This window comes from Colletotrichum destructivum, chromosome 5 (assembly GCF_034447905.1).
Source record: "Colletotrichum destructivum chromosome 5, complete sequence".
In the NCBI taxonomy this organism is placed as follows: Eukaryota; Fungi; Ascomycota; class Sordariomycetes; order Glomerellales; family Glomerellaceae; genus Colletotrichum; species Colletotrichum destructivum.
In genome coordinates, this window is record NC_085900.1 from 4,415,093 (window position 1) to 4,427,186 (window position 12,094).

At 56.5% G+C, this 12,094-nt stretch overlaps 5 protein-coding genes across 5 annotated transcripts; 2 read left to right on the top strand and 3 right to left on the bottom strand.

The window, feature by feature from the left end:
- Positions 1-679: 679 nt before the first annotated feature.
- CDEST_08878 (Putative heterokaryon incompatibility) lies at positions 680-3,037 on the top strand (the record flags this gene model as incomplete). Its single annotated transcript, XM_062925037.1, has 3 exons — positions 680-998; positions 1,055-1,771; positions 1,818-3,037. The coding sequence occupies 3 exons, from the start codon at positions 680-682 to the stop codon at positions 3,035-3,037; spliced, it is 2,256 nt and encodes a 751-aa protein (XP_062781088.1).
- Positions 3,038-3,858: 821 nt separating this feature from the next.
- On the top strand, positions 3,859-5,205 carry CDEST_08879 (Putative fungal transcription factor; the record flags this gene model as incomplete). Its single annotated transcript, XM_062925038.1, has 4 exons — positions 3,859-4,038; positions 4,126-4,387; positions 4,524-4,778; positions 4,892-5,205. 4 exons carry the CDS (start codon positions 3,859-3,861, stop codon positions 5,203-5,205), a joined length of 1,011 nt encoding a protein of 336 aa, XP_062781089.1.
- Positions 5,206-5,355: 150 nt separating this feature from the next.
- CDEST_08880 (Putative RTA-like protein) lies at positions 5,356-5,636 on the bottom strand. Its single transcript, XM_062925039.1, has one exon. The coding sequence runs from the start codon at positions 5,633-5,635 to the stop codon at positions 5,429-5,431; it is 207 nt and encodes a 68-aa protein (XP_062781090.1). The 5' UTR covers position 5,636; the 3' UTR covers positions 5,356-5,428.
- A 1-nt stretch (position 5,637) lies between these two features.
- Positions 5,638-6,361, bottom strand: CDEST_08881 (Putative RTA-like protein). The gene has a single exon (XM_062925040.1). It carries the CDS (start codon positions 6,315-6,317, stop codon positions 5,658-5,660), a length of 660 nt encoding a protein of 219 aa, XP_062781091.1. The 5' UTR covers positions 6,318-6,361; the 3' UTR covers positions 5,638-5,657.
- Positions 6,362-6,585: 224 nt separating this feature from the next.
- On the bottom strand, positions 6,586-12,080 carry CDEST_08882 (Putative Rhodanese-like domain, ubiquitin specific protease domain-containing protein). The gene is made up of 2 exons (XM_062925041.1): positions 9,181-12,080; positions 6,586-9,129 (listed from the first exon to the last, which is right to left on the bottom strand). The coding sequence occupies exons 1-2, from the start codon at positions 11,479-11,481 to the stop codon at positions 8,212-8,214; spliced, it is 3,219 nt and encodes a 1,072-aa protein (XP_062781092.1). The 5' UTR covers positions 11,482-12,080; the 3' UTR covers positions 6,586-8,211.
- Positions 12,081-12,094: the final 14 nt, after the last annotated feature.

Below are 12,094 nucleotides of genomic sequence, written 5' to 3' on the forward strand. Positions count from 1 at the left end.
CCTCAGTCAGAAACCCGGCTTTGGGGTACACGTTTCTCAAGATCTTCGTTACTATGACTGCTGACACGTTGGTTCTGGGAGCAAAGGATGCCAGAGCTTCCAAGAAAGATTAGTTGAACGAAGTGTTCTAATTGTGTAACAAACTTGCTGTGTTTTATACTTTCCTGCCAACGGAAATGCAAGAATGAGATCGTTCTGCTATCCTCTATGCTCGGCAGCCTGGCTAAGTCGGACGAGTGTGACCTTGTACGGGATGTACAGATAGAACTTACGCAGTTGGTACGTCTCGATGAAGACTCGTCCACTGTCGCGAAGACGGACAGTAGTGTGCGAATGATGGAATCTCCCTCAACACTATGTGTTTAAGTAAGCGTGTCCGGATTAGATCCTCACATGGGCACAAATAGCCGCTGGTGGCTTACCCGGCTGCGAGCGGCGGCCGCTGATTGCGGTGAAACATGCAACTCTCACCTGTGGTGACAATCAACCCAATCAGGGTTCTATTCTAATTGCATCTACACTGCTGGTGTTTGTGTTGCAGCTATAGATCACCCCCCTCGAGTGCATTGCGCCCTGCTGACACCGCAGCCAACTGTCCGACAGACTTTGCTCCCTCTTCCAACACTTCTTCTCCGTTACCTACCAGATTTTGCGACAAGACCTACAGTGAGAAAGTATTATGATTTGCGACGATTGCCAACTGAACATCTTGAGGTCGGAAAAGACATGGGATTACCACCATGTCACCGCTGCCAGGCTGGTTGCTGCCAAAGGATCAGGTTGTGTCTTCTGTCAGAAGCTGGCTGCATCTGCCGGTGTCGTCCATAGCAAGGATGATACCGAGCCCTTATATCGGTGGACCATACGCGAGACTGCTCAAACTAGGGAGACCAAGAGCTACACCTCAATCACTTTTCGCCCAGTACTCAACACTGGGCACAAAACGGACAAGAGTGAAAAACTCCCAGAAGTCCGGTTCGATCTGTTCCCTGAAGAAGGTGGGCTCCGCTCCTCTTGCTCCTCGAGCTACGACCCTGGCTGATGTGCGTCCTAGACCTGGGTTTCATTCCCGATGAGAAATCCTTCGGTTTGGGAACAGATTCCGAAGCATCCCAAAAACAGATGAAGAGATGGATCGATAACTGTGTCAAATCGCACCCCAAATGCCAGCCCAGCCATACCGGCAACGCCTTCATGCCAACACGCGTCCTGGACATCGGCGCCGCAAACGACCCCTGGCCGCCTCTACAGATTCGGGTTGTCAAGAAAAACACTATAAGAGATAAAACTAGAAATTACATGACTTTGAGTCACTGCTGGGGCAAGGAACCATTTGTGAATCTCACGGCCGAACGGTCCAAAAAGTTCACCAACGATGGGATCCCATGGGGCAACTCTTCTTCTGGAAACGGTATCTCCAGCAATCAAAACTTTGTCGAGGCCATCGAAATCACTCGGAAGCTTGGGATACGATACCTTTGGATTGACTCTCTCTGTATCATCCAGAAAGACGAGAAGGACTGGGCGGTCGAGGCGAAGCGTATGCACAAGGTCTATCGAAATTCCTACTGCAATCTCGCGGCTGTTGACTCGGAGAATTGTCTCGGTGGATTGTTCCGAGGTCGTAAACACGGTGTGTTACCTGCCACATACGACCCTAGAGGCTCCTCCCATAGACTCAGTGGGCGCAAGTGGCGAATCCTCACGTCCGACCTTTGGGACAAAGATCTCCTTGGTAGCCACCTCTACACTCGCGGCTGGGTCTTTCAGGGTAAGTTCAACGGTCTCTCTCACGTCGCCGTTCTAACAAATGACAGAACGAATGCTATCCCCCCGTCTTCTCCAATTCGGCCATAGTCAGATGTTCTGGGACTGTGCCACCATCTCTGCTTGCGAAGCACTCCCTGGAGGTTTCCCTCTCTCCCTTGACGCCAAGGCCGCCTCGGACCGGCACTGGCGCCAACGTTTGCAAGAAGCCGATATCACCCAGCGCTCGCCAGTCAAGGGCTCTCTGGGTTCTCTCGAGACGCTGTGGGAGAGCTCCGTCAGCGCCTACACGGCTTGTGACCTCACAAGACACTCCGACAAGGATGACGCCATGTGGGGCATTGCGAAGCTCATGCGCGACATGCTGGGGCAGGAGTACGCACACGGGCTGTGGTCGATCTGCCTTGAGGAGCAGCTCGCATGGCGCGTAGCCGGTCGACCAAAAGTGGTAGGTCTTGAGAAGGCGCAGGGAAACACAGCCGGAGAGAAGGGGGACTCGAGCAATGGGATATCTTTCCCGTATTGGTCGTGGACTCACTTAAATGTGCCCATCCAAGTTGTACCAAGATTTCGAGATAGAGGCCGGTTTTACTGGGCGACCAACCATGATGGAGGTAAGGTCGGCTTCCGGTTTAAAAACCCATTTAGTGGTTGGATGAAGCGTGAAAACTTTCCTGGAGGAGAGGCAGAGTTCGACAGAATGACAGGGAAGTCTATCAACGCAAAGGAAGAGCATGGGAAAGCTCAGGCGAAGATTATCTCTGGGAAGCAGACCGATCCGACGGGAAACGCTTGGAAACCAGACGAACGCTCCGAGCTGGCTTATGAAGAGATTGCCATCCGAGGACATGTATGCAAAGGTACGCTTGAATTCATGCCTGGTGAGGAGCGGTGGGAGGTTGTCATCGAAGGAGTTCAGGGCAATGCGGTACTCGAGGCATTCCCCGACGCCCAACCCCTCAAGCACGCAGCTCCTTGCGAATTCCTGGTGCTCGTGGCATCAAGGGCTTTGCTGGATGAAGCAGGACGCGAGATTGTCAACACTGACAGTCCCAACATTGACATAATCAAGGATGTGCAGTACTCTGGGCGGGGGATTCTGGTGAAGCGTGTTGCTGATGCCCGGCTCGAAAGGGTTGGTATGGTGGAATTCAGGCAGCTATCCTGGAGTGACTGGGGCTCTTTCCGGTTGGCTTGCGGTGAAAGTGAGGAGGCAATCGCGAAGGGAGAGTTTTGTGCCGAGAGCGGGGAAAGGGTATGGCTCAAATAAATGGGTATGTTGGAAGCGTCTGAGAACAAGATATTCGCCAGAAATCGAGAAGCTTCAGGCCCTACGTTTTACGCCTCTGGATGTCTGTCGTCCATGAAAGCAATGGCAATCCTGCATACTATGCTATCAATTCTTTGTTTCTCATTGTTTGGTTGATTGTGCGAATCTAAACGAGCAATCTCTATTCTGCAAAAAAAAGTTACTCTCGCTAATAGGCGTCCACTTGCACCGCTGGTTCCCGATCCAACCAACACCATACCATGCATGCATGTACTACGCCGCAGGCGCACGTAAGCCACGTCAGGGGTGGAGGTTGGTAACAAGCCGGTCGAGGGATTGAAAACACCCCCCGTCTCTTCACATCTATTTTTCTTCCGTCGGGTGTACAGTCACACATCAAAATGAGTGGCGTCTCCGAGTTGTCGTCCCCGTCGTCAACGCCCGGCGAATCATCCGGCGGTTACCCCACTTGCAATGCCGAGCCGACGCCCCGTCCACCCGACGAAAGACGGCCGCCGGACCCGACTCCTCCCGGCACTGCCGGCGGTCGGCGACGACCGATCCCCGGCAAGGGGCACACCAAGTCCTGACACGGGTGTCTTGGGTGCAAGCGACGCAAGGTGAAGTGCTCAGAGGCGAGACCCGAATGCAGTGGGTGTCGGCGGATGAGGATCGTTTGCGAGTGGCCGTCGGCGAAGGGGGCTGGTAGTGAAGATCAGGGGGGCGAATTAGGTTTGCAAGGGCGGGTGTCCGGTGGTCGAGCCCCATCACGGGGGGCCGAGTCGGCGTCGTGGGAGGTCAGTGAGGTAGGCGACGGTGAGATGGAGCGCATGAGACAGACAACGAGCCTCAGGGCCGCACTGAGAGGTACCGGCGTGGGCGGGCCCGTTTTCGGGGCCGAGGACCTGCGGTTCTTCCAACACTTCCTGCTGGACGCGACGCCCGGGTTACCTATCGGCGGCGAAGGAGTCTGGAGAGACGTCGCGAGGATGGCGCACGAGGTGAGTTTCGTTTGGCGTCGCCTTCCCCTCTGCCCTCCCCCCCCCCCCCCCCCCCCAGAAAGCAAAAGCCAACGACGGCATCTGCAGTACGACTTCCTCCTCCACGCGCTCCTAGGTCTGGGCGCCTCGAGCCTTGCGCTGACCCGGGACGCGCGTCTCGCCCGGCCGGCGCTGAGCCACCGCGTCCGCGCCATCCGCGCTCTGAACTTGAAGCTCTCATGTGGCGGGCGGGGACGGTCACTCCGGGGCGCCGACGGGGACGCGGCGTTTGCGGCCATCATGGCGCTCACATTTCAGGCGGGACACATGACGGAGGGCATGGTTGACTTTCTGTGGATGGTCAGGGGCTGTGAGTGTTTTCTTCTCCCTTTTCTTTTCCTTGGTTGCTGGCTGGCTGGCTTTGCCCGTCCGTCGAGAGGGTACATAATTTAGCTTACGCGAGAGCTATCACCGGCGTCATCGTAGGTCACATCGTCGCCACGCAGGCCATGTCCTCGTTCGAGACGTCCGCATTCCGTGGGTTGTCGACGCCGAAGCACGTCGAGGGATGCAAGAGGATGGCCCTGTCGCGAGGCGGCGCGAAGGGGCTTGCCGACGGCAAGAGGAGCCTATGGAGATCTTTGAGGGGTTCGAAGCGAGCCTCAGGAACCTGGCGCCGCTGTGCGGGAGCGTCATCGAAGTCGAGTATCTGGCCGGCCTGAAACAGGTTGCGGCCCTCTTCCGTACAGAGTCGGACGACGGTGAGTCACTGTCCCCCTTCCATATATCTGCCTACCTACCTCACTTACCCATTACCCCCCGCAAAGCACCAAACGTGGCGGCCTTCGTTGACACGTCGAGGAAACGTGGCTAGCCTACTACGCGTTTGCCATTGTCCAGAACCGCTACGGCGAGATGAGCCATGAGGACCTTCTTCTCTTCAGCTCTCCGACGAACCACGCCGCGCGCCTCGTCCTCGCGCACCTCTTCCTGATGGACTACCTCGTCGCCATGCTGGGTTACGGCACCTCACGGGGCAGCGGCGCCGTTGAGGTCTGGGGCCGGGTCACACTGGCGTGGCTGGAGAAAATAGCCACAGGGCTGCCCGCGGAGGTGAGGAAGCACGCGGAGTGGCCTCTAATGGTCGCGAGGAGGTGTACGTACGGTTCCGTGGCTGGGGTTTTCTAAGCTGAAGGAGGCTGGCGACGGAAACGGGGCATCATCACACGGCGATGCATGAATCTTGGACACTACAAACGCTGGACAAATGCCCCAAACTTGCCATCATCACAATCACCGCCGAGAAATCTTCTGACTTTCCATAACCCTGTTTTGATGCGAGGAACGAATCCCGAAGGTCAAGCATCGGTCACATGAACCAAGCGACAAGACACCGCTTCAAATCGGGCCCCTACGGTCGACGACGGGTATCCCGATCGGTTACCGCCTCATCCACCTCCCGAACCCCCTCGCCGCCCTTCGCAAACCTCCCCTTCGCATCGTCCCTCCCGAGATACTCGCTCGGGTGCCAGACGCAAAACACCCCGATGGCGATCAACATTGGCAGGGCCTCAAAGACCCAGAACAACCACTCGTTGCGGAACGCGTACCCGCCCATCCCCTCGGCGAACTCGACGACCCTATAGCTCGAACGCAGCTGTTGTTCCCGCGTCGGGACGCGGCGTCGTCAGCATCATCTGCGACTTCCAGCACACACGGAACGACCCTGCGAGGAGAACAGGGCAAAGGAGGCGCGCACTCACCAGCATGAGCCCGCTGCTGCAGTAAACGGCCCCCAGAACCCTCCTCCACCTGGCTGGCGCGTCTTCTCGCGCCATCCTCCGCGCCAACACGTGGAACCTCGCCAGCACGCACAGGTACGCCCCGAAGCAGCACACCTGCACGACAAGCCCCGCGATCAGCACCTTGACGCCCGCTCCCCCGAGCGGCCCCGCCCAGCCGCCACCACTCGCGACGCCGGACCCGGTCCCCTGGATGCAGAATGACACGACGTCGCAACCGACGAAGACGCGCGTGAGGCGGCTCGCGGGCACGTGGTAGATGGTGTGGTGGCCGGCCGGCAAGACGGCGCGAATGAGGCGGCCGATGAGGAGGTAATTGCCCGCCGCGACGAGGACGGGGGCGAGGACCGTGTAGGTCGTCGTCTGGACGAAAGGGGTCTGGGGGAGCCGCGTCAGTTTGGGTTTATCCATATTGCTCGTAGAGGGGGAGGTACGATAAGGGATGTATTTGTTAGGAATAAGGAGCTCCTGGGAAAGACAAAACACACACAAACACATGTGTAGAGAGAGAGAGAGGGAGGAAGAGATAGAGAGAGAGAGAGGAGAGAGAAGAGAGAGAGAAAAGCGAGACAAGTGTGTGAGAGTGAAGAGACGAGGGAGAGAGGGGAGGAAAGATAGAGAGAGATAAGCAGAGAGAGAGAGAGAGAGAAAGAGAGGAGAGAGAAGAGAGAGAGAAAGAGAGAGAGAAAGAGAGTAAGAGAGGAGTAAGGAGAGTAGAGAGAGAGAGAGAGAGGAGAAAGAGGAGAGAAGAGAAAGAGCGAGAGACGAAAGAGAGAGAGAAAGAGAGAGAGAGAGAGAGAGAGAAAGAGAGAGAGAAAGAGAGAGAGAAAGAGAGAGAGAAAGAGAGAGTAAGAGAGAGAGTAAGAGAGAGTAAGAGAGAGAGAGAGAGAGAGAGAAAGAGAGGAGAGAAAGAGAGAGAGAAAGAGAGAGAGAGAGAGAGAGAGAAAGAGAGAGAGAGAGAAAGAGAGAGAGAGAAAGAGAGAAGAAAGAGAGAGAGAAAAGAGAGAGAGAAAGAGAGAGAGAGAAAGAGAGAGAGAAAGAGAGAGAGAGAAGAGAGAGAGAAAGAGAGAGAGAAAGAGAGAGAGAGAAAGAGAGAGCGAAAGAGAGAGAGAGGAAAGAGAGAGAGAAAGACTTCCCTCTCTCTCTCCCTCTCTCTCTCCAGAAAGAGAGAGAGAAAGAGAGAGAAGGGAGAGAGACACGCCGCCGGCCCCGATAAACCAGAAACGAAACTCAAAACTCACAATCTCCGTCGGATTCTTGGCCGAGTACGCCCTCAGTACGTATGCCGACACCTCGATGACGGCGCCAATGACGACGACGGAAAAGTACCACGCGCGGTGGCGGACGAGCGTCAGGTACGTGAGCCAGGCGCCAACGACGCCGTAGAGCGCCGCGCCCATGACGGCGAGGGGGAAGGACGGTTCGTAAGGCCAAATGGAGACGTCGGATTTGGCCATGCTGGTGTTGTCGTCTTCGGCGGCAAAGGAGAAGAAGGAGGAGAAGGAGGGATCGTCGTCGTGAGGCCGAAGAAGGGGGGAGTTTTGTTGGCCGGAAAGTCTATTGAGTTAACCTGCTAGTCTAGAGATCCAAGCAGATGGAGGGGAAACCATTGTTTCGCGTCGTCAGTCTCTTGGGGGTTAGCTGCTATATACCCTCGACCGACACGAGAAGTCACCCATGTTGAGAGCGTGACAAACATGGATGCCTCTTCTGGCCAACTTTGCGTCCCCTTGGGGCGAGTCCGAACTGATCCGACGGGCGGCCGTACTTCCTCTCTCCCATCCATCAACCTGTCTGTCTACCTGAGAGAAGATTGCTCCCCTTGTGAGTGACTACATGGGGAAGAGGCGGGACAAATTGATGATGCCAAGCCCTGCGTGGCTTCATCCTCCCATTATTACGCACTCGAACCCGACGAATGCGACGGAGCCGACATCAACCCCGTATGGTGGTTCTAATACGGGATACACAGCCACAATCCCTCATAAAGCCACCTTGACCGACACAGAAAACAGCTCTTCATTCAATGGTATTATGCTTGTCATGGGTCTCATAGCACAAAAATCCATTCCGCGAAAGAAAAGAAAAAGAGAGAAAAAAGACAAGAAAGGGAAAAGAAAAACCCCGACCTAGAACATGGAAACAGGAAAACCCCAACGCATAACGGGGCTCGGAGAACCACCCAGACGCCATGCTTGGAAGCGCTCGAAAACACGAATCGCGGGAAAACACACACGCACATTCGTTCCCATGCTTCGCCGATACCCGCACCCGACAAGTCGTCCCTTTCTATATGCGAAGTCGAAACCGCCTTTCCATGTACAGCCCTCGCATCCAACCCCCTTTTCGCCGCGTGCAGACGCTCTGCCTACCCTCTAATACACTCGTCCCATCACCTCGCCGACCGACCACCCTTTCTGCGGAAAAAAACCATGTACGGGACCTCGCCGCTGCTTTTGAAAACCTTCTCGCTGTAGTCACCAGACCGACCCGTCCCGTCGATCCTGATGCTGTTCACATAAGAGTCGTTGATCTTGTACCAGACCGTTGGATCGGGATTATGTGTATCCCGGGCGTACGCGTAGTAATGGCCAGAGTTGATGTTCGGCCCCGAATGGATAATGACTGCGTAGCACTCGTAGTCGAATGGAAGCTCAAAGTTTTCGTCCGGCGCAGACCCCGCCGTCCGCTCTTCTGGTGGAATGAAGAACTCATCGACGTTGAAGTTGTTGAAGTCCCATGTGACTCTACTCAGATCCTTCTTTACCCCCCCGTGGTTGTCAACCGTAAAACGCTTCAGACATAGGCAAAAGAGCTCCGGCATTCGCGCCAGCCTTGCCTGTTTCCTGCCGAGCCCCTTTGTTTTGCAACTGTCGCATTGATAGTCCGAGATGTTTTCAGTCTCAAGGTGCGCCCTGAGGCAGTCCTCGAGGGTATGCGTGTTCCGGTTGACGGGTATTGAAAGGAAGTCAAACGTGTCCCACGTGTATGTGCGGTTCTTGCATTGTGCACACACAACGGTCGAGAGTTCTATGCCGCGCCAGTATTTGTCGACCATGGACGCGTTCTTCTTTTGGTACTGCGCCCACCATTCGTATGCGCCCTGAAGCATTGACTTGCCGCCCATGGACGGCGCGGGGGTGGGCGCGGGAGTGTCGGTGCTACTACGGTTGCGTCGTACGTTAGTCTCGTCGTGGAGATACGCCATGAGCCATGAGATGAACTCGTGTGCATCTTGTTGTCGACCGCCGCCAAACTCATCGCCCCTGTCCTTGTGACGGCTCTTTTCACAGACTGATCGGGAGTAGTCCTGCATTCGATTAGAAACGGCGCGCATGCGGTGGGAGAGGAAAAGACTAACCATGAGTGTCTGCGCCTTCATGACATCAAACTTGCCAGAGTCCAGCCAATGGAATAAGTTGGACAGAATTCGGGACATGAGCTGGGGGTGGTCGTTCTTCTCGTCCGTCTTCTTTGGCACCTTGTACATGTTTTGCCATTCAAACGTGGCCAATTCCTTTCCGAACCCGGGTGACATCCGAAGAGCCTGTACGGAGCTGTTCGCATAACACCACACGCCCGGGTTGTTCAGACCAGTGATGCGCAAACCATCTTTGCCGGCATTCGCGACCGCAGGAGAGTCGGGGCGCGCCAAGGGGCCCTGCTTCGCATTTCGGCCCTGGGCGGAGAAGGCGATGGCGCCAGGCCCCTCGTGGTCATCCTGCGTCTGCGACAGACCGCTGTAACTTGGACGCGGGACAGCCGGGGCGGGCCGGGTAGGTGGTGACGGCAGGTCGGAGTAGAGGTCCACATGGTTTTGAGAATAGCCATAGGCCGATTGCTCCGGACCGACCGGCGACTGCATGGATTCTTGTTCGGCAGACACCGCGGGGAACCTTCGCAGGAACTCTTCCGTACTGCGCACGTGCATGAAGCCGGGGGATCGCGCCGTCTCGAGCTCGACGTTCTGCAGTGTTTCCTCCCAAAGCTTTACTTCTTCTGGTTTCAGCGGCGTGACCTTGTACTTCCTGTTCGGCTTGGATATCGAGATGGTCGGCTTCAGAGGAGAACGAGCCAAAGGTGCTCGCATGGCACCCGCAGTCTGCGAGGTGGCAAGCGCCCCTCTGCCCATCAGATCAGTCCAAGCATCCAGACCTCCTTGAAGCAGCTTCGGGGGGTTCTTCAGCTCCTTGCCGTAGTTGAAGTATGTAAGGGCGCGTTGCAGAGATAGCAAAGCGGCGGCGTCCATGTCAGGAGACATGTACCGCGGAATCGAGTCGGAATCCTGGTCGTGGAAGACCACGAGGTCGAAAGTGTCTCTCCTTTCGAAGTGGTGATACTCTTGGGGAGGCGAGAGGACCATGCTCTCGGCTATTTGCTCCGACGAAATGTTCTCGCGCAGAAGAATGCTGGGTTCAATACAGATTACGGCCTGTGAGAGGATGTGACCCTCGTCAAAGTCTTCCCGGCTGCGGACGTCGATGATTAAGACTTGCAGGGTCGCCGAGCCCCTTTTGATATAATTCATTAGACCTTCAGCCGTGATCGAATCGCCTTCGGGTATCGTAATGCTGGGGGCCCTTGAGGCGATGGGCGCGGCGTTGGGGGTAGTGTGGGAAGAAACGAAATATTCGGAAGACTTGTTGTTGCTGCTGTTGGCAAGAACGGTGTTGATGGAAGCGGATGAGCCGGTCCTGCTGAACAGGCCTCGGGGTGTGCTAGATGGAAGCGAAGCAGCTTCGTTGGAGACGGTACCTCTGGCAGGGCTATAGATGGCATCTGGCATCTTGGGCAGGTCAGGCAGATTGGTGACGATGGCCACTTTTGGCTTCTCGGGCGGCTCTGGCATAGCCCTCGGACCTGCCGGTCTGGAAGGCATGATGGGGTGGGTTCGAATCCGCGGATCCTGGCCCGGTAATGCGACAGGGCCTCTCAGGTTGGCGAAGCGGGCTGCCAAATCCTCAGCAGCTTTGCTCTTGGGAAGACTGGGGCCGCCGGTGCCAGACCGTAGGGCATTTCCGTGCAACGACACGGGCTTTGGTTGGACGGCCGGCTTTTGTTTGGCGGCCGGCGACCCGTTAAGTTGCGTGGCGGCCTCGGCTCGGGTGGGACTCGTTACCGGCGGGCTTCTGGGCGTCTGGGGTCTGATGGCCTCCCCGTTGCGGATGGAGGATGGCCTCGATGCGGTGGGTCTGACGCCGGTCTTGTGGTTATCGGCGATAATATCGGCCTTGATCTTTTCGAAGTTGCCATGGTGGGAGTCGATCTTCTTCATCAGAGCGGTATAGACGCGATTCAAGTCGCCGCGGCCGCCTTTGACGGAGACGGACTCGGTGTGCATAGGCACGTATTTGACAGCAATCAGAGAGGCCTTGATATACTCCTTGAAGGCCATGTCGGGTCGGCCAAAGTCGCGAAAGGTCTCGGCTTGTCGCATGGCGTTGTCGCCCATCTCGAGGATCTTGCGCAAGGGGAGGTTCATGTCGATGTTGGGAGAGGTGGAGGTAAGGTCATCGATGTGTGGCAGCGGGGGTCTGCCGCCGCGGCCGGCAGGGGCACCATCTCCGCCCATGACGAAGGAGTGCAGCCCGGAGCCGTTGGACACGGCCGGGCCGCCGCCGCCGAGGACGGTTCTGGTGGCCGAGGAGGCCGTGGAACTCATGTGAAGGGGAAAGGATGTGTCAGGAATCGGTATGGAGCTTCAATCATGTCGTTGCAAGCTCGGCGACTCGGAGGCGGGAGGAGAAAACTGCAGGTGCAGCTGGTGATGTCGGGGAGACGTGGGACTCGGAGTCGTCGAGGTGTGTAGGACAGGAGGCGGACGCAACGACAGTCGGCGGCGGATTCGTCATGAGTGGCAGACCAAGGGACTGACTACTCTTGTAGTAGAGGATGTCGAGACGAGGACAGCAAGTTCGCTATGTCGGCGCTGCAGGGCGTGTTGGAATGGGCATACTCTTTGAATCGAGTCGGGGGGGTTGTAAAAGGGAACAAGGCGGCGTCGTGTAGAATGAATGGGCGAAACGGAAGAATGGCCTTCTTTGATGGGCACAGCGTGCGTGGATGGATGTATGGGATGGGATGGATGGGTGGATGAACGAACGGACTGCTGCGGGCACAGCGTGTACAGTACGGGTATGGTTAGGTGGTCTGCCCGAGGTAGAGGGCAGTCTACAGAGTCCCCAGGGCTGGCGCCAACAGTTTCAACAATGGCAAGACATTGTGGGGAGGAAACGGTACCGTTGCGGCGGCTGTGTTTTGGGTGGTTGTGCCGG